The sequence below is a fragment of the Setaria italica genome, chromosome IX, assembly GCF_000263155.2.
Source record: "Setaria italica strain Yugu1 chromosome IX, Setaria_italica_v2.0, whole genome shotgun sequence".
Classification (NCBI taxonomy): domain Eukaryota; kingdom Viridiplantae; phylum Streptophyta; class Magnoliopsida; order Poales; family Poaceae; genus Setaria; species Setaria italica.
The window spans coordinates 6,774,324-6,794,661 of record NC_028458.1 but is presented as its reverse complement, the minus strand read 5'-3'; the positions used below and the strand labels follow the sequence as shown (position 1 = coordinate 6,794,661).

At 45.2% G+C, this 20,338-nt stretch overlaps 2 protein-coding genes across 3 annotated transcripts; one reads left to right on the top strand and one right to left on the bottom strand.

Moving 5' to 3' along the window:
* Nucleotides 1-39: 39 nt before the first annotated feature.
* Nucleotides 40-4,735, top strand: LOC101762428 (lariat debranching enzyme). Of its 2 annotated transcripts, none has more exons than XM_004981868.4 (10): nucleotides 40-180; nucleotides 330-446; nucleotides 694-851; nucleotides 1,315-1,436; nucleotides 1,601-1,794; nucleotides 2,341-2,523; nucleotides 2,601-2,719; nucleotides 2,819-2,958; nucleotides 3,961-4,041; nucleotides 4,227-4,735. In XM_004981868.4, the coding sequence occupies exons 1-10, from the start codon at nucleotides 175-177 to the stop codon at nucleotides 4,328-4,330; spliced, it is 1,224 nt and encodes a 407-aa protein (XP_004981925.1). In that variant the 5' UTR covers nucleotides 40-174; the 3' UTR covers nucleotides 4,331-4,735. The 2 variants fall into 2 exon arrangements, with proteins under 2 accessions (XP_004981925.1, XP_012704316.1); XM_012848862.3 differs by having other exon boundaries at nucleotides 3,961-4,057.
* Nucleotides 4,736-6,297: 1,562 nt separating this feature from the next.
* LOC101762009 (transcription factor bHLH18) lies at nucleotides 6,298-8,766 on the bottom strand. Its single transcript, XM_014805755.2, has 5 exons — nucleotides 8,685-8,766; nucleotides 8,398-8,530; nucleotides 7,711-8,286; nucleotides 7,233-7,610; nucleotides 6,298-7,131 (listed from the first exon to the last, which is right to left on the bottom strand). Exons 2-5 carry the CDS (start codon nucleotides 8,422-8,424, stop codon nucleotides 7,057-7,059), a joined length of 1,056 nt encoding a protein of 351 aa, XP_014661241.1. The 5' UTR covers nucleotides 8,425-8,530; nucleotides 8,685-8,766; the 3' UTR covers nucleotides 6,298-7,056.
* Nucleotides 8,767-20,338: the final 11,572 nt, after the last annotated feature.

The following is a 20,338-nucleotide window of genomic DNA, read 5'->3' as shown; positions in this document are numbered from 1 at the left end:
ACAGGTGGGCCGCGGGGACCATAAAACCATCCCCAAAAGCCCCGTTTCGCGGACCCACGCGACTTCTACCCCACGACTCCCGCCGGGTGGTCCTCTTCCTCTCCCGGCTACTCTACCCTCCGGCGCTCCATCCGCTGCTCGAAGCTTTCTTCAGCCAGCTCCAGCCCGCTCGCCATGAAGGTAAGCGATCGCTGCACTTCCCGTATCACTTGATCCCTCGCTCGCGTACTCTCGCTGCACCGTCCGCTCCGGGTTCGGGGCTCGGAGGTTGTTCTTCTCGGCGGGCGCTAGGTGTTCGACGCAATGCCTCACCGGGCGCTCCCGTGCAGATCGCGGTGGAGGGTTGCATGCATGGGGAGCTGGACATCGTCTACGACACGCTACGGAGGCTCGAGGAGGCCGAGGGGATCAAGATTGACCTCCTCCTCTGCTGCGGAGATTTCCAGGTGAGTGCTCTACCTGCTCACTTGTGGTGCGGTTCAAGGGAGTAATTCGACGTTTGCATGACATGTTGGATGCGTTTGACCGAAAGCTCGTGTGCTTGTTTATTTTTTCCCATTTGAGTCAACATTCCTTCGCTTTGCCTGTTTGAGACTTGGGAGAGAATTCTGGGATATTCAGTAATGTTTGGTAGTAGTTCTCTAGATGTTAATTCATCTCATATCATGACATTGCATTTTTTTCCTTCCGCAGGCTGTTAGGAATACAGATGATTTACGGTGTGTTAACGTCCCACTAAAGTATCGTAACATGAACTCATTTTGGAAGTACTACTCAGGGCAAGCAGTTGCTCCGTACCCAACCATCTTTATCGGTGGAAATCATGAAGCATCCAATTATCTGTGGGAATTGTGAGTCTTTGCCATTTTTATAATTTGTGGTTTCCCTTTGCATGTAGGAGTAGATCTCTGTTAACATATCTTCATGTTCATTTGCAAATAACTAGAATTGCCTCAGGTGAGCTGAATTTAGTATTACGAACATTTTTTTAGCATAACTCAAGTATTGCAGTGACTATTGTGGAACTATGGTATTCAGTAGCCACCTCTATAGTCCATTAGTTCAGTTCCCTCGTGCGCCTGTAGTCAGTGTATGGACCACATTAAAACACTGGCATGTGAAGGAATTGAACCCACTCTTGGTTGCTATTACTATTAGACTAGGCTCTCTTTTGCTTTTAACTGACAATTTATGTAGAAATTAATAACAAGGAGATCGATGGTACATTTGTTCCATACTGCACCTTGGTTTGATGTGTTTCTTTGCTCATGGTGTAATGCCTCCTATTTTGCGCTGTGCTCTTATTACTGTTAGGTACTATGGAGGATGGGCAGCACCTAATATATACTTTTTGGGGTTTGCTGGTGTTGTTAAGTTTGGAAACATCCGAATTGGTGGACTGTCAGGAATACATAAGCAACACAATTATCACTCAGGCAATTCTTTTATTTTACATGGGGCACTTTGGATTTGTTATTTTTTAGCCTTTGCATCTAGAAGATAGTATAGAAGGAGAGAAGCCTAATGAAAAATGACCCCAAGTGTAAATTTTGTTATGCATTGAGTTCTCCGAACTTATTGCTAGTTGCTACTGATGCAGGGCACTATGAGAGGCCTCCATACAATGAACAGACTATACGGTCTGTGTACCATGTAAGGCATTATGATGTTCTCAAGCTCATGCATGTGAAGGAGCCACTAGATATATTCTTGTCACATGATTGGCCTCTGGGCATTACTGAGTATGGGAACTGGCAGGAGCTCATTAGGGCGAAGAACCACTTTGAAGCTGAGGTAATGTCAACTGGCTTAAGAGATTGCCTTATGTTAAAGCTTAATGGCATGGCTTCATGATTTCCCTAGAACCTATAACTTCATAGTGCGCTAGAATACTGCATGATTCATTCTGAGAACCAAAACCCTGTTAGTTCTAGAATATACACTGGTCCTTGCTTTTTTTTTACAAATAATAAATTTTGCCAAGAGTTACCAGGTGGAACCTAACCAACTCGTCTGTTGTTTTCTTCAGACTCTTGGGTCTTGACTTCCTTGCTCTTGCTTTTGCACCTCCCTTGGATCCAACTTGTTATCTCCTTTCACTCAGGGCCTCGAAAAATTTAATTTTGTTTTTATTTGGAAAAGCAATAGTAGGATAGACTTCTGTATGTGCATGTACGGTTTCTGCTCATAAGTTTTTTTTTATTTGATTTCAGTATGTTTTTGAGTGAATTCACTTTCTTACATAGTACATGTTTCACTCTTCCCTAACTCATTCATATACCGTTTGGAATATTGCTGCATCTGAATATTATACTATTGTCAATATCCATTTATTTTCAGGTTAACAATAGAACGCTAGGCAGCAAACCTGCAGCTGAATTACTGAACAAACTAAAACCACCCTACTGGTTTTCAGCGCATTTACACTGCAGGTTTCCTGCCATCATCCAACATGGAGAGAATGGACCTACGACAAAGTTTCTTGCCCTTGATAAGTGCTTTCGTGGGCGCAATTTTCTGCAGGTGCTTAGGATAGTTTCTCTCTTTAAAAAAAGTTTTGTTTTGTATGTTGTCTCTGAAATTGTACCATTCCATTTCAGGTTATAGACATTCCATCCAATCCAGGACCATATGAAATCCACTATGATGAAGAATGGCTTGCAATAACCCGAAGATTCAATAGCGTTTTCCCCTTAACTCGAAGGCGATTTACCATGAGGTTGGTGCATATAGTGTCTTTCTTTGTTAGCATGTAGTCAGCACTCTGAAAGTTTTTAGCAATTACTAAATGTGGAGTTGTTTAATTCTTTTACTGAAGGGATGAGCAGCTTGACACTCAAGATGACCGACAATGGGTTCGGAGCAAGTTGAACGCTAGGGGGTTTAAGCCATTTGATTTTGTCCAGACTGCACCATCTTTCAATCCTTCCAATCCAGTCTCCAATTCCTCCATTACAGGTAAGTTTGATATTCACATCTGAACTATGAGTTCTATACAAGGTAGCTTCTGTTGGCGCTAAAATCGAGCCAATACACGAACGCACTCGAACATGCAGCGCGCAGAGCCGCTCCTTGCAGTGCCTCCGTGAGATCCGGTCAGACCGGTTTGAGAACCCGGTCATACCGGTTTCGCCGGATCTCCAGCGAAACTCCAACGAGCGCCTGCCCGGGAGGGATCCCGTCAGGGCAGGCGCACCTTGGGTTGCCCTAGGCTCGGCAGGCCAGCTAGAACGCCTCCTCATGCCATGGAGATAGGAGAAGAACAGCACATAGGGTTGGAAAAGTAGGGTAATGAGGATAAAAGGTAAAACGATGAAAGATAGATTGATTTGTGATCGATTGGATTTCCTCAATCGCTCGTGGCCCTTTATATTTATAGGGTGGGAAGGTCTTGCCCTGTTAGAAATCGAAACCCTAACAAATCCCGTATCAAAATACAATTCCTAACTCAGACTAAACAGACCAAACCGGTCTGACCGCCCTAGCAAACCGGTATAACCGGTTTTCCTGGGTGCAGATCTTTCTGAGGTCATAACTCTCATCCGAACTCTAAATTGGACGTTCTACATATGCATTTTGATCTACTCAACGAGATCTACACAATGGTGAAGTCCAATTTGCATTTTGAGGACTTTTGTCCAACCGGTCTGACCGATGGGGAGACCGGTTCAGAGACCTGATCGTCTAGCTCTGCCAATTTTGACCTCGAACAGCTTCTATTGAAAATGTTTATTGAGTCAAACTCTTCAGTCATTTAGTTTGGGCATCATGAATTTCCTTTATACGCAATTGCTTTTCATCGAAAGTCGGAATTAGCACAAAATTCATATGTGATTCTAAGCATTTCCAGTTATCTTTCAAACATTTATCGTGTATAACTTTTTGAGACTGTTTGAATCTATATCCTTCTTATCAAACTTCTAGCTTGTGCTTAAAACATTTTTCCTTTCTTATACACAGGAAGTTGCAGGAATCCACAAACTGAGTCTTTTCTCCAGCTTCTGGAACTCCCATATCTGCTGGATTCATCTAACTCTGAAGGTGTCTTTTGTTAATGGTTAATATCATTTCTGTTATATTGAGCACTGTATTTCATATTTTGTAAAGGCGAGAAGTAACAAAGTTTTGGCTGTGGCTTCTACTGTATTTTCCTCCGTAGAAAGTTGATACCGTCACCTATGCTTCGAGCTTCTGATAACTTGTGTTTTTGAACTTTTGGTCTACAGGGGATGAAAGAAACGAGTCAAGCTCTCAGCCAGGAAACACGCTTGGTGATGAAGATATAGAACTACCAGATGAAGATGAAGATGCCGCAGACGATGATGAGTGAGTGAGACGGAGTACTTGGAGAAGTTCCACGCACCATCCCAGTTGCAGGTTTTGCCTTGATGGATGGCTTTGTCTCTGTAGAGAGAGGAACTAAAATGTACTTGATTGTAGTGACATAGCTGCTTGTTTATGGGAGAATGTCTGTGGACTCACTGGCTAGGGCTAAGCACAATGCAAACTTTCTTCGGTGTTAAATTGTTGGTGTCCTTCAAACTACATCCACTAGTCAACAGGTGTGTTTGGTGGAAATGTTAACCCAAATGACATCTACTAGCAAAATTGAGGCCAACTTCCTAAACCCATCCGGTTTAAACCTGTGTGTGTAACTCCTAGCTCTTTTCTAGAATACTGCTATGTATGAATACTCAATACTTTGGAGCACTTTATATTGCACAAATACTTTTCACGTGGCATTCCCTTTTTTTCTTTCAAAAATATCTCTATCAACTTCACTTATTTTCATCCACCTTCATACTTGTAGCATCATGATAGGGCAGTTTACGACTGAACGCTGTAAAAAGCGTTTTTTTTTCAATATTAGGCTGTAGCCAACCTGCAGAAGTCAGTTGCCATTGCTGTTTTCCTTGACCCAAAACCTACATAAAGCAGAAGTAATATGTTTTACTGTTAGAGATAATTTTCTTGGATCATGCTATCAAGCTTACAATAACTTTCTCAGATCACAATATCACATTATGAAAGAAACAACTCATGGACATTAGTCCCTTGACCTTGCCCTGTCCTGAAACTAAACCTGCAACCGACTACACGTCTGAAAACACACTGGCGCCGTTCTACCAGTGTTCTGATTGCTTTGCTCATGCCCTCAACGAACGCCGTTGCCAACGCCCCCCATTACGCCACGCGCCATCACCTTACAGGACCACCCACTCGGCCTCTCCGGTCTCCTCCAGCAAAAGCTTCCTCTGACCAGGGAGAGCTAGCATGATTGCGCAATTTCTTTTCCTTTGGACAGCAAAATTATGCTGAACCGTTCCAGTTTCTTGGAGAGGAGTTTTTTTTACTACTTCTTCTGCAGCAAAACTATGCTGCCACCGCCACATAATTAGAGACTTAATTTGCAATTGGTTGAGCAGGTAATTTCCAGGAGGGACAACATCTCAATCAGTGATGGGGTTTGAGAGAGACTGTTGGGAAATTTCATCAATAACCTAATGCATGAGATCCCAGGGCAAGTATCAGTCGGATCGTTTCAAGCCCATTGGCCTGTAAAGATTTGGATCTTTCCACCTCAATCATGCATGTAAAATTTCTCACAAGCAGACAAATTTGTATGCAGGGGTTACAGTGACCCCACTTGCTGGGATTAGTGGTTGCAAGTGTGGGTTTAACAAATCGGTGGAGTGGAAGGAGATCAGATGCTTTGGCTAACAAACAAGTACCACCAGAGCAAGGTAGCCTAGGCAGGCTTTGGTTGACTAATGCAACTTAGTTGTCAAGGCACTTAGGTGTGATGTGCTGTGATACAGAAGAAAATAAGGTTGTATTATTTTCCATGGCTGCAATTGTGAGGGAGTTCAGATGGAAATGAAGGCATCATATTGTCATGCTGAAGATTTGTTGGTTTCAACAAGCTCCCAACATTGTAGTCATGGAGAACCAGGAGATGAATTATTAGGGTAACTGGGTCAGTGCTAGGAACAGTGGCTTCACATTCCCAAGGAATTCCCTATAATATTTTGAAAAGGGTGCAAACATTTGGAAAATAATAAATTACAGTTAAGTGGTCGCTGTATACACTTAGTGCGAGTATTTGTTTTTAAGTTCATTCTTTATAATTTTCTATTGATTAATCTATCGACAGATTATACATAGGATAAGTTGATTAAGACAGATATGTATAAAGATTGGTTAGAATCGCATTCCGCCAACAATTTGCGAAGTTTCTCAACAATAACAAAAGACAAATCTTGAGTAAGCTGAAATGACATGTAACCAAGAAAGCCATGAAAGGTAACAACCGAACACATTTATTTATTTTTATGCTTGTATGCGAGTAAACAAGAGAGCACAACTACATCTTGATCCTGTGACAACTGACAACAAAACCCACATGTGAAAAACTACAAGCAAAGGATCCATCAAGTCGCGGCTAACCCAACTTGTAGGACCCTCAAAAAATAAAGGAAGAGGCACCCCTACTGTACTTCCGAATCAAGGCTTGCAAAGTCCCCCTCAGAGCTGAAAAAAGATAGCACCATTTTCTCCACAATCGAAGCTTTTTTGGGAACAGTGTGACTAGGATTGAGAGGACGGCAAAGGTAGGTATTTGTGTTTGAAAAACACTATTCTCTCATGGTTTCGGTGAAAGGGCAACATATTGGCAAAGGGGAGAAAGAAAAATTAGGTTTTGTAAAAGTCAAACTCCCCGGCCTATAACAAGCCCTAGAAAAAGACAGGTCTCTGATTTTCTTTACACTCTACTCCCTCCGAAAAACATGGAGTGAAAAGATCAAACCATGTAAAAAATGGAGGGAGAGAAAATAGGAGAGGGTAGGTAACTAGGTAATTCATCTGCACCCATGCAGCAAAAACCAGTGGAAATGGCTATCTTTGTGGGGGCACTGTGGGGGGACTGCAAGCAACTCTCTTCGGAAGCATGGCAAGGAAGAACCTGAGAAACTAACCATTAGCCTCGAATCCTCGAGGCTGATGGGAAAAAAGTTGGCCTAGATTAAGCTTTGTCTGATCAGGAAGCTAAACCCTTCAGAAAGATGATTTGAACGCTTGATTTAGCTTCTTGACAATATCCTTGGCAGACAAGCAGAAGTCGTCACCAGCCTGCAGAGAAATCACCAGATGAAAAATTAGCACATGGGTTACTGTGAACTGAAGAAGAAGGTGCCGTGCATGGCAGACAGAGAGTGGTTGAGCTGACTCACCATGGCCATGATGGTGATGTCGAGGGAGGAGGTGGTGAAGGGGAGCACATTGGTGTTCATGATGGTAAGGCCGAGGCGCTCGACCTCCGACAGCGCGGCGATGAGCGCGCCCTTACGGTTCTCGCAGTGGATCCTGACCAGCACCGTGCGGTCCGACACCCGGGCCTCGATCTCCGGCAGCGTGCCTGCGGCCTCAGCGCCCACGAAGTTCTCGTCGCAGGATGAGCCGTCGTCGTCGTCAGCGGACAGCTGGGACTTCTTGACCAGCACCGCCGCCTCCACCGGCCGCCGGCGAGCCTCGTCCTCCAGGCCCTTCACCTGGTCCTGCAGCTGCTTCACGTACTTGATCGCGTCACTGAGCACCGACGCCTTGTCCATCTGCGAGCAACGCCACCCAGATCAGTTAGTTGACCGGAGCTGGCTGACAAATCACGGCCTGCCATGTCGCCATGGATTTGGGCGTGTCGTCTGTGCGTACCTTCTTGAGGCCAGGGACGATCTTGGAGAGGGCGATGAAGCGCTGGCTGAGCTTCTCGCGGCGCTTCCGCTCGGCCAAGATGTGGTCCTGGTTCTGGGAGGCCGGCCGGGTGGTCGCCGGCACCGGCACCTTCGCGGCCTCGGCGACCATGGCGTCGTAGCTCCGCTTGGCCTGGCGCTCCTGGTGGAACGACGGCGCACCGGCGTCCACAACCTCCTGCTTGGGCGCCTTCGCGGGCGCGCCGTAGTAGGGGGCGCTGGGCACCTGGTGCGCCTCGGCCTTGGCGAACGCGGCCGCGGCGGCGTGGCCGCCGAAGGAGAGGATGGTCGGGGAGGAGGAGTCCGCGGGGGAGCCCTGCTCCGTGATGCACGAGTCCCAGCTGGTGTTGACCTTGGCCGCCTTGCGCGGACGGTGCTCCGCCGCCGGCGCCGGCTGCTGCAGCGGCATCGTCAGCGCCGCCGCCACGGCCTGGTCCACCTCCCCCTGGCCGAACGCCACGGCGATCTGCTGCTCCGTGTACTGCTCCAGCAGCGCGTCCGACTGCCACTGATGGAAGAAGCTCGGCTCGTCCATCACCTGCGCACCCAAGAAACCATCAGTGTTCAGGGACGCCCATACCACAGGTGCCAATCAGGCAATCCACACCGAGAGGTGACTGGCTGGTGGTGATGATGAACATGAACTCACCATGTTGGAGAACCACTGCGTCGCCATCTGCAGATTGCTCGCTCGCTTGCGATTTGGGACGCCTTGCTTCCAAACCCAGACCCAAAGGACTACTAGTGCTGTAGGCAACTAGCTGCTCGAAGCTCAACAAGTCCTGAACATCCATGAACAGAAAGAGTTAATCAGAGAGGAGATCATTGCATTTCTGTGACCGTGATTCTCAGCTGCTCTGTGTGGTGTGGAGTGACATCACGGAATGTCATGGAACGGGATGGGAGAGAGAGAGAGAGAGAGAGAGTGAGACCAACCTGTGGAGATTGGAATTGGAGCGATGGGTGAGGTCTGGTCCCTTTCCTGCGCACCAATGGGGGGGGGTTGGGAGAATGGGACATGCCGCATCACCTTATATAACCTCTGGGGTTGGGTGGGCGAGACTATTTTAAACCATCTTGGTTGGGCCTGAATAATGTGAACTGCTCGACCCTCCTCCCTCTCTCAGCCGCGATTAGACTGTGCAAATGGTGGCTGAAGTACCACCTCCCCCTGTTCTACTTGTATGAACGAAGCATAGTTTATTGGTCCTGGGCATCTGTATTGTACAGGATCCGGCCGGGCAAGTATGCGATGCTTTTCTTTTGTTCATGGCGTGACTTCATTATGATGTCAGTGGAGATCGTCCGGAGATTGCATAGAAGTTGTTGCCAGTAATATTGAATATATCTGTCGTCTTTTGCAGATGTAGCTCTTTAGGTGTTTCTAATAATGCAACGTATGATACCATGAAACGGGCTAATCTAGGTTAATTCGTTTGAGGTAGCTACTTTTTGGAGATATTTTCTCATCAGCATCTCCACCTCCACTCATATCTCGACAGAACTTGCACTAGTTTGATCCTTAAATGGATACTTTAGAGTCGTTTAAACCGACCACAATTGCTTTTCCTCTGCCCAGCAGCACTCATCACAAAAACTGAAAGCTGCACAATCCGGGATAAATCGTTTGATCGATCGATGTGCAACAAGTTAATCATTTGCGCAAATTAATGCCCTGAATATATCTATTGCCAGTGCAGCCTGTAGCTTGCCAGAAAGATGCCTTGGTGGATTATGACTTGGGCCCAACTCACATGGGGCCATCGGATGCAAAGTACTGGTAGTGTTCAAGCATTATGATTAGACAAGAGGGGATTATGAAAATGATCTAACGATGGATTAATCAAGAGATTTGCTCGAGATTTGTTCAAGATTATTCTCATGACCTGCAGGGGTGGACTCCCAACCGTAGCTAGGTGCGTCGTCGCGCCATTTCGTGGGAAGGAAGGAGAGTGGCAGGATTAAAAACAAACCATTGGGGGGAAAAGTATGATCTCTGGCTCCCAACTTTTGGGTAAGAGTACACGGGTGGACGACGGGAGAAAATAATTACCGTGTTGGCCAATAGTTGTTTGGAGTTGCTTGTGTAAGCAATGGTTTAATTTACTTCTTGGTTAGTGAAAGTGGGACCCACCGATACGTCGGACCATGGTTGATGACTGGAATTTCCAGTTCTGTGTTTACCTTTAGAGGATATGGTTTTGCACATAGCCTTTGACTAAATTGTGGTGCAAACGAGGAACCCTAGTTGGAAGTAGGATTTTTTTATATATAGTGACAAGGTTCATGAGCCTACAATTTGGGCGAGGAAAAACTAAACACAATTTATTTTGCACCTGATTGTGGTATGGATCCGAATCCTTAGGGACCAGTTAAACTAATTTGAATCATAATTTTTTACCACAACCCCCTGTCCAAACAGCTCTTGGTTAGATGACTAGAACAAACCATCCGCTGACGAAATTCAGTATAATTAATTTAACCCTAGTATGTATTCATTTGTAACAGGGATTGCAATAGATTTATCTAATGCACATGTGCATTTACATGCTTACATTGTAATTTGAAACTCAAATCAGATTGAAGCCAGGTAACAATAATTCGGTGCTGCCTACAAGCCAGAGCCACTTGAAAACTGCTGGAGACTCTACTTGTCGATCAGATGGGTTCTTCTTACCTGTGACACAGCTGAGCAGCAATATAATGCCACTTCATCTTGATAAGAAACCCCATACCTCCAACTTTAGGCTCCATATGTGCATGAAGGATACCCATGCTTCCCTGCATCTATGACCCATATCTGAATGCGTGACCTGCAGAGATCCAACCAACTCGCTTCATTCAACTGCCCCAAGATGAAATTGAAGAAGGGTACAAGATCGAGACCATATTATATTCACATTATTGCATGTGAGCGCGTCACTGCCCTCATCATCAGCTCGCTTTTGAGGTTATCCTCATCACCTTAGCTTCCTGCATGGTTTGGGCTTTGGTACTGCCTTGTTTGTTGCTGCTCCTTTCAAGGCACATCACGCGCATGCAACGATGTGAATTGCATTGGGAAATTCGGGATCCGGTAATAAACAAACCGCCCAGATCATCGCCTGGCAGTAGCCTCCTATGCAAGCTGCTGGTTGGCCCTTGGCCACTCCAAAGCCCAAAATAGTTGGGATTTGCCACCTTGTTTATTTTCTTAAAACTAAAAAAATTATGAAATGACCCATGTACCCCCTCACTGCCACTACGATCGAGGTCGAGGCAGACCACACTCTAGAGGGCTCGAACCCGATCGAGTGGACCACGGCATACCGATAGATGAAAAAGGCAAGTGGTGTGGTGTCTGATCGATGGCGTCCTCGCCGTGGACCTTGTCAGTGATGTGCTGGGCGACGTTCTGAGCGTGGTACCCCAGATCCGGATCAGTCATTGTTGTCCATGCTTCAATCGAGCTAGCAGTTATACTGTTCGTCGATCACCCATGTTGTCATGATGGGAGCGCATACAGGCACAAGGGTACACTTATGACTTGAACTGGTTGGACACACTTGTTGATCAGTTTCAGCAAGCCAAATTGGTCTAGAGAAACCAAGGGCATTCTAGTCATTTCACTAGCCAAACTTTTTCCCTAAAAGGGTAGAGGAACTGGCATGATTTGCTACATTTGCCAATATACTCACCCATGATGGGGAGCACATAGGCACAAGAGTACACTTATGACCTGAACTTGCTGGACACAACCAATCAGTTTCAGCAAGCCAAATTGTTCTATAGAGAAACCAAGAAGGGCATTCTAGTCATTTCATTAGCCAAATTTATTTTCCTAAAAAAGGGCAGAGGAACTGGCATGATTTGCTACGGGTGCCGTGTATTCTTTGCTTTGATGTGTTTTTTAAGTGAGAAATTAGTTCTCTTATGAGAGATAATTTGATATGTAAACTCGTAGAAAATTAGATACCTTTTGTATATAGACACAAAGAAAATGATGCGGTCCGGCCTTTTCTTTTCACCAGACCACAGCCATCCATTATGGGCATCCTAGGCAACCGGGGGCTCTTGTTGCATTGTGCACATGGTGAATCTCTTTCGGTCACGTTATGCGTATGCTTGCTGGCTGTTGCGCTGAGGAAGATTCATGGATGTTTCAAGGTCGAATCCACCAAAAGTAAGGGGGGCAGAAGGAAAAGTTGCCTGAATGGTCAAGTCAAAGAAGGGCTGGTGTGGGATGCAACGGGCGAAACATTTGTTTATGTAAGAGTTCCATTCTTTGGCAGTTTTTTTTTATAAATTTGGCTGTAGTTTAAGACCAGCTAGCAGCTCAAATTAAATTCGAGGAATCGTTGGGTTGGTGTCAAAAGAAATTCTAGCTAGTAGCTGACTATTTGTGGTCTTGTGGATGCGAGAATAGGGGAGAATTCTAATTATATATGCCGTTCTTTTGTATGCTTTCATACTAACATGAACTTCAGTACGTACATCAATAATCTAAAAAAATTTATGCAGAGTTGTTGTCTTCTTACATTCAGCGAAGGCCCATGCATGTTTCACCATCTTCAGTGCAGATCAAAATGTGGTCAACGAATAAGTGCACACCATATTTACACGTTTCTCATCCACCGTATGCCCTCAGTTTTTAACACTGTTTTTTTTTCATCAGAAAAAAAAAGAGACTTCTTGTCATCTACCTCCAGCATCTACCCCCTTTGAACCAGTATTCTTTCGCGCCAATGATGAGGTGATGGCACGCACGGTACGGTCAAAAGTGCCGGTCATCTAGAAGGCTGGCTGGCTGGCTAAACGTACTAGCCTAGCCAATTAACCGGTAGATCCAGCAGCATATCCCTCCCGTTTTTCCTCTCCTGATGACTAGCAGTGTGTAGTGACTGTCCCTTTCCCAGTTCTGTCCCCTCCCCACTTTGTCATGACAAGTCCATAGCCAAGTTGAGTTATACCGGCCGGCCGGCCGGTCGGATACGTGATAGACTGTGATAGCGTGCCGAGGCTACTGAGAACAGAGCTAGCAGCTGTGATCTGCGGGTGAGATCGATGGATCCACTGGCCATTCCCCGGCTGGATCAGCCGACAGTGCCGAAAGCAGAGGGAACCGCGGCGGGGTACGACCGGGTCCGTGGCCACAGGCTCCGCCAGAATCCTGGAGGCACGCACGCATCGCACCAACCCGACGACGACGCGCCCCTCGCTCGTCTCCACCCTGAGATCGCGGGCGGGACGAGAAAAAATCGCGGGGGATGACGAAGGATCCCGCGTGCGCACGCGTCGCCCGCCCGCACGGCCGCGTCGGCTTGGTGGGCGGGGGCGTACGGCTGCGGCGGGGAGGGTGGCCGTGGCTTGACCAGCCAGCCGCGCTAGCGTGTGGGCTCGAGCGGTTGGGTGGCGCACGTTTTCCTTTGCGGCTGCGGGGAGAGGCCGGCAGGCACGGGTTCAGACGGCGGCGTGGGCGTGGCGTCGCGAGCCCTTCTCCCGGATTCTTGGGCGGGGCAGGGCTCTCGCCGCGTCACGTGTGCGCGCCAGGGGAGCTCGGCCGCACGCGGTCGCCATCCCCGCGGCTTTAGACCCGGTCGTACTGGGGCTCGATCAAAAGTGAGCTTTGCAGCACTGATTACTGAAACTTTACAGGGTGATCGCACCGGATTTTTGTGACTGCGAAGTTCGCGATCAGCTGCTTTCTCACTGCTGGGGTCTGTCAATTCCTAAGCCCACGATGGTGTACTAGGTCTTGAAATTTGGTTGATTGATCCAGAAGGTTTTAGTCGTGGGAGGGACGTTAAAGTTTTGCACCATAGGCCGTGCCGACATGAAACTTAGATTTTCTTTTTTTGCCACCGCAAAGTTTCTCGCTTTTGAAAATATACTACGGGAAAGTGACGTCTTTAAGATATGATCCTGCAAAACTTAATTGTATCATGAAAATTGTTGGTACTCTACAGCCTATAGGTTACATTTCTCGGATAATATTGCCCTACTTCTAGTTCTACACTACCTCTGTCTAACAACGTCAATCCCTCCTCCGACGGCGCAAGTGCACAGGTCTTGATGCTGCTTGAGACAGGAACGCTACAAGCCGAGGCTACACTTACATGGCATCTCATGTTTGCATGACCTCAGTTGGCTTCAAGGGCCACGTTTTGATCCGAGAAAATGTATAGGACAATATTTGGGATTGGCCTTTACCATTGCTTTTTGAAAGCCAAATTTTATATTTTTTTGTTTGATTGGCTATGGATAAATTGGTTTTTAAGAATTGAAGCCTCATATCAATGCATTGCGTCAGTAGAGTACTTACTTGAGTGGGGCTGTCACTGAAGTTCATTGACTTCTGTGAAAGGGAAAGATGGAGACGTCTGTGTGTTGTCGGTTATCGCACTACAGTCATAGACTCATATATGGTGATTTGTTATGCCAAGTTGCTATTTTTGGTACAGAAATCGCAATCGAATCGAATCAGCAAATACGAGCTCCCCCAGTATCTCAATTCTTATTTTCTCCTCTCTTACCTATAATCTTGGTCTCTTAGCAGTGGTCAGGTCCACCTCCCAGATACATCTCTATTACTACCAAGTCCCTTTGGTCTTGTGGATTCCTTAGTCCTGACGCCTCCTAAGCCCATGCTGCCTAAAAGGGGGAATGCTGGAAATGGTATGGAGCATCCACCACAATGCCAGTATTTGCGCACATCTTCTTATGACACACATGCAACGTCACATGACGACGACGAGCCCTAATATGAAACAAGGGCAGCAGCCAATAGAATTTTAAGGCTTCAAGCTGCAGTCCCAGGAATCCCGGTTCGCGAGTTCGTCGTCGTCTTCTCCCCAAAAAAATATAGATCGCTGCGGCTGCAGGGGGATCCGCTAGCTGTCTGGAGCCGTATCTCTAGCACCAACCAGCCTTGCACTGCACCGCACTGCCAACCGCCACTGGCAATCCTGAGGCTCCCCGGCTTAAAAATGGTTGGGAGATCGATGTGCTCACATGGCCGGGGATTTCTGGGAGAATTTTGGGTTGGGTGCACATGTGCGGGTGGAATTGTTAGCGCTCGGCACCCGTGGGGAAATTTGCATGGATGCAATGCAAGCAACCAGCCGTGCAAGTGCAAGCTAGCAGGGAGCAATCTTGTAAGGGACTAATTCTCTCATGACGCTTGACACATGCATGGCTGTTGTAGTGCAGTATAGATCACGCGTAGATGGCCATCGATCTAGCTGTTAGTAGGACAAGGGGCTCCCTTGGGGTCAAAGGAAGCAACAGCTAGCCGTGATTTGACTTGGAATCCCAGCTATTAATTTGTTATAATCTCTGTTATGGCATACTGGAAAATAGAAAAAAAATGTGAGAATTCAAGATTGCTATGAAATACAAATCTAGTACTGCCACGTTATGTTTTCCTTTTCTTTCCTTGCGAAAGGATACCCACTTTGTGCTTATTAAAATGGACTGGCTAGCCTAAAAAAAATTCACTCGACGAGCTGGCCGGATTTTTTTTTTTAAAAAAAAAGGTTGTCAGCCATGTCTGGCATCTCTTTTCTGGAAACAAATATTGTTTTTTCATCGTATACTGGCTAAGTCTTATTAAGTTTATTCATTTCGTGTTAAAAAAATGTGGACACATTGCTATTACTTTAAAAAATAAATCTTGCCTCTTGAAATATCTAGCTGCAGCTCAAAGTATAATAGGTGAGGATTCTATCCATTAATATGTCATATTGTCATTAAGGGCTGACCGAAAGTTGGGATCATATGGTTCAAGCTAGGGCAGACAAAAGTAGATCCACAATGCAAAAGAAAGAATTATGCCCATTTAAAGGGATTTAATTAGTCCAATTTAAAATTCTAAAAGGGAACCCACGTATTGAAATACTATCTCTTAGATGGTTATGGATAGGCATCACTTTCACCTTATAATGCTTCAACATTTTTTTCTTCTTCTTTTGTTTCAATTGCAACATGGGAACATCCATCTTAGTATTCTTAATATAGAGAACTCAGATTCCATATCCTACGCAATTAGATATACCAAGGATGATTGAAGCAAATCCCGATGTCACTAACAGATTGTGCCTTTCTTACCTACAGAATCATGATTTGATTTACACGTATACCTTCTACAAAATGCATGGAATCAAACAAGAGCTAAGATGGAGACGAGCTGAACCGGCCTTTTCTCCCCAGTTAAAATACAGGAATTACATTGTTTCATATATTTAGTTTCCGAGATAATTCTTCAACGATGTTTCTATAAATTAATTTCTACAATAATTGTGCATAATCTCTTGTGAACTCAAGCTAATTAAATTAAACTACCCATAAGCATCATTATAGATGAAAATTTGCGTTGAACACGGCACACTCTCGAAAAGGACAAACGACAACAAACTCCATGTCTCATCTGTGTAATAAGACCATGCGTGCATAGAGTAGCCACATATTGTCGCCTAGCAGGCTAGCACAAACAACAACTTTTTTTTTTGAAAATCCACAAACAACAACTGGCAATTGGAGTTCTAGTCAAATCTCTAAGATCCAATAATGGATGCTTGGGGGCCAATTAGCCAGTATTTCTGCCAGATATCCGCATTTAGACGCGTATAGACTTGTCCTCGACGTGATCAAGCTGTAGCCTTCGCCTGGATCGCTGCATAATTAGGTAATGCAATTAGGGATTAGAGTAGTTCAGGCAGCCAAGAAATAGGAGTTTGCAGCGTTAATCCTGCCCAGTTGTTAATTGACAGGATCATGTGCAGATCTTTTTGTTTAATCCGTATAGTAGTCCTTTAGTTGAGTACCTCTGACATGAGTTCACGGAAGATGCCATTATAATGCGGTCACGTACGACGATCCTACTGTGGCCAACGAAAATTGATAAACATTTTGCCACATCAGCAAGCTGTTGGCAAGTACAATATGCAACAGTAGCATTAATACTTCTCAAGTAGGTTAATGAGTGAATGCCCTTGATGGTTTCCTTTGATTAAGAAAACCAAACAGATTTGCCTCGTAAAGATTAAAAAGCACTGTGTGCCGACATGATTAGTAAAGTGCATCCTCACATGCTAATGCTCTGAAAAGTGGCATCAAGTGCGTTCTAATCCCCTTTCTCGATGCTAGCATGTGAGGTTCACTGTGAACCGTCCGATCAACACGAGGAGAAATGGCTGACCGTTCAATTTTGCGAACAGAATTAACGTCTGATTCAGCAAAAGTGAGCACCTTTTGATTTTGCATTGTTGACCTGATGGTTTTTTCTGAACGTATTTGCATATATTTTATTCAGGGATGCTTGCACTAGTTGAGTGTTGAGGTTTCTCTCTAAAAGATTTTAGGCTAAAGATTTTCCTGTTAACTATGTGTCATTGATATTTAAGAACATTTCGGAAGATGCTCTTAGGCTGAGAGGTTTTGGGGTCCATATTCCTCCTAATTATGTAGGCCCTTGATGTACAGAGATTGATAATTTCTTCCCTCATCCAAAGCAATTTAGGGGCATCTCCAAGCTAGATTCCTACATTTTCCGTTAGCTTTTCTTCCAAGTTGATCCATGATCGATGCTTTTGGAGCTAGGAAAGCTCATGACACCCATGCTGGCTACTAGGGATGTGACAAGGAAGAGGCGTCCATAAGGTGAGGTGACAAAGGCATACATGAGGCATCTCTAAACATGTGCTCTGCTCTCAAACCTAAAGCATCATTTACACTGCACGTAACATGTCATTTACTCTAAACGCAGCCAGATATACTAATCTAAGCAGCATAATTGTACTTGCTTTTGTATACCTCCAATGGCAACATGCACCACTTTCAACTGGCCCACTTGCCACTAAAGAATGCAAAGGTTACAAGAGGCATTACTGCATTAGATACAATTTAATCTCCGGGACAACCCAAGATTGGCTTGTTTAAGCTGCATCATCAGAGCTCTTGATTAAGATTCCCCCTCCGAGTACAAGAGATTACAGGAGATCTTGGAGATCTCCAAGCGCTGATTAACAACTGAACCATTTTCTAAGCTCACCCGTGGATGCCAGATTTTCTTAAGTGTAAATTGCATACAGCTGGTGAGCTGGAGCATCATTTGTTGGAGTGTCAGCAACGTTTCGAGATCTGCCGTTCTATAGTCAAATCCTCACATACAGCAACTATTCCAATTTAATAATACGAAAAAGGCAAAATCTATTCATCAGATAACATAAATCTATAGTCGAAGCCGTATTCAACTGGGGAAAAAAGATAAGCGCATTGGCGATATTGATGCTTGTGTGTCAGGCCAACTGGATTTCTTGCCAATTCCGCTTGGCAAGCAGGCTTGTCAGGTCGTTTTGTTTAGTAGCGCAATTTGGCTGCGTGGTTTAACCAAGTTGCAGCGTTTTGTTGCCATGTTTGCCCTAGTTGACAGTTAACACCACATGAACACCTCATTACGAGGGGATTTCTAGGTTTAAGTGTGATCTGGGGTTGGCAAAGCAAGTGGGGGAGCATGGCAACAGAGCTAGTGCAGGTGTGCAGGGTTGATCAAGTTGGCAAGTTGGCCCTCATGCTTGGTGCTCGGTGAAACATTGATCCATGTGCCAAAAGAGAATCAGGTGACGAGGCCAAAAGTGGCCATGCATTAGCATTACTGACCACCCTGGAATCTATAACAAAGACCTGATCGAGCAATTAACAAGTTGTTCTGCAGGTGAGACTACTTGTTAGAGGGCATCAGAAGTCTGTTTCTTTAACTGCAACTTGAACGAGATTTACTGTTAGAGGAGAAAGGAGAGGACGACGACCACGATCTAGTGTATCTGCTTAGGATGGTGCACACCCGGATGCTTTAGGATTCAGCAAGATGCTGGCGATCCATGCAGCAGAATCTGCATCACTGATCTGTTACAAGATACTAATGCAGATTTCAATGTGATCTTTTTCTGACAAGAACAAGGAGCAGAAGATTTTGTGGCAAATAGGATCTCTTCTTCCAAGCATCTTGGAGTCTATAATGCATATGATCATTCTGTATTTTTTTTCTTAGACTTCACATTGTGGTGTGCTGGATACTTTTCATGTATGTAAAAAAAAACATTGGTGCATGATACCGAGGGAGCTGTTGGAGAAATGCTAGATATTACAATGTACTGATTCAGGTTGCTGTGCCAAATTGGATCTTTTCCATATGCAGTTACGAATTTATAACGTTTAATATTTTGTGCCTTTCTCAAGGCTTAACATGTTCAGCAGGGGACAATATATTGGAGAATCCCTTTTGCAGTGATATTGGAGTTACAAATCTGTGTGTTGGCACTGAAGATACATTTTGGTGAGAGGGAAAGCAAAATGGCTACACTACACCTAGCCACCTACCTGCGATGCATGGACACAGAGGCCGCTGGCGTATGCATTGGCTTACTCTCTGGCGGATCAGATCAACTCCTCCTCTGAATTCTGAGTATTCAGGACCCTGCAAGCTGACGCAAAGTGGCGGCGAACCAAGAGGCGGCGGCAGACCAGGACGATAGCTAGAAAATGGTTGCGGTTGCTTCTGATCTCTAGCGTTAACGCCTCGGTCTATCGCCTCATAAAAAAAAACAATCATAGAGCTCCTGAGTCCTGATGCTGTAACAGCACAGTGGCCAGCCAGCCAGTGGCGGCACAGTTGCATTGCAGGGTTGTTGGATGCCTGATTTCCAGAGCGTCAGCACATCTGGAGCCCAGAGGTCGCTGTTTGCTAACAGTAGGTTAACCTGAATCGCTGTGCAGATCCCAGAAATGAGAAAGGACAGCGAGTGGAGCACAGTTGATGAACTGTCACAACTCATAAGCCCAACGTCAGTTGGTCTGAGCAACCACACATGGCTCTGTTCATGGCTTTATACTTCTTCAGAGGTTAATGGAATATCTCTTGGATATACTATGTCCATAAAAGAAGGAACCCAAGTTGCAGGATCCAGATCAAATACAAGCAACTTGCACTGTCATCTAGAACGAGCCCATCCGACCCCCAAAATTTATATTTTGGATTTGTTATTGAATACTTGTAGAGGATTCGGTAGTGAGTATACTTGGTCTCGAAACCAAAGCTATTAGTATATCCTTCTCGGCCTTATGACGTAACTTCATATCCCTCAGAGATTTTTCATATACATAACCATCAAAGATGTGGCTGACCAAAACATTATCGCTAAGCGCAAATAGCAATCCATCTACATTAGACACATTTTGTTTACAAAATCTCTGCTAGGTTCGAGGTTTATCTGATAAATACAATTTTTTTTTGGAAAAGTTCGAGGAGTGTGAAACCATTTTGGATTCTCTATCGAAGACTTATTGAGGATTTGGTGTGAAAACTATGCCAGTGTGTTTTTCTCTGCCGTATGACGCAACTACCACTCCAAATATTTCTGAGATACAAGACTTTCCCGAGATGTGATGGAAGAAACATTATCACAGAGCACAAAACGCCGATCCATCAGCGTGAGCACGCAAAAGAAGCGTAGCATACGATTTTGTATGCGCACGAGCTCAATTCATTATGTCACATGGCAATAGAATAGCCGCTGGGTGGCATCACCCTAAGTAACACCAGGTTGGCTTCGATT

Coding starts and splice junctions, on each gene's coding strand:
- LOC101762428 (XM_004981868.4), top strand. Junction 447..693: donor TCTGCTGCGGAGATTTCCAG/GTGAGTGCTCTA, acceptor TTCCTTCCGCAG/GCTGTTAGGAATACAGATGA. Junction 2,524..2,600: donor GTGGGCGCAATTTTCTGCAG/GTGCTTAGGATA, acceptor ATTCCATTTCAG/GTTATAGACATTCCATCCAA.
- LOC101762009 (XM_014805755.2), bottom strand. CDS start 8,424: ATGGCGACGCAGTGGTTCTCCAACATG. Junction 8,287..8,397: donor CGCAGTGGTTCTCCAACATG/GTGAGTTCATGT, acceptor TTGGGTGCGCAG/GTGATGGACGAGCCGAGCTT. Junction 7,132..7,232: donor ACATCACCATCATGGCCATG/GTGAGTCAGCTC, acceptor ATTTCTCTGCAG/GCTGGTGACGACTTCTGCTT.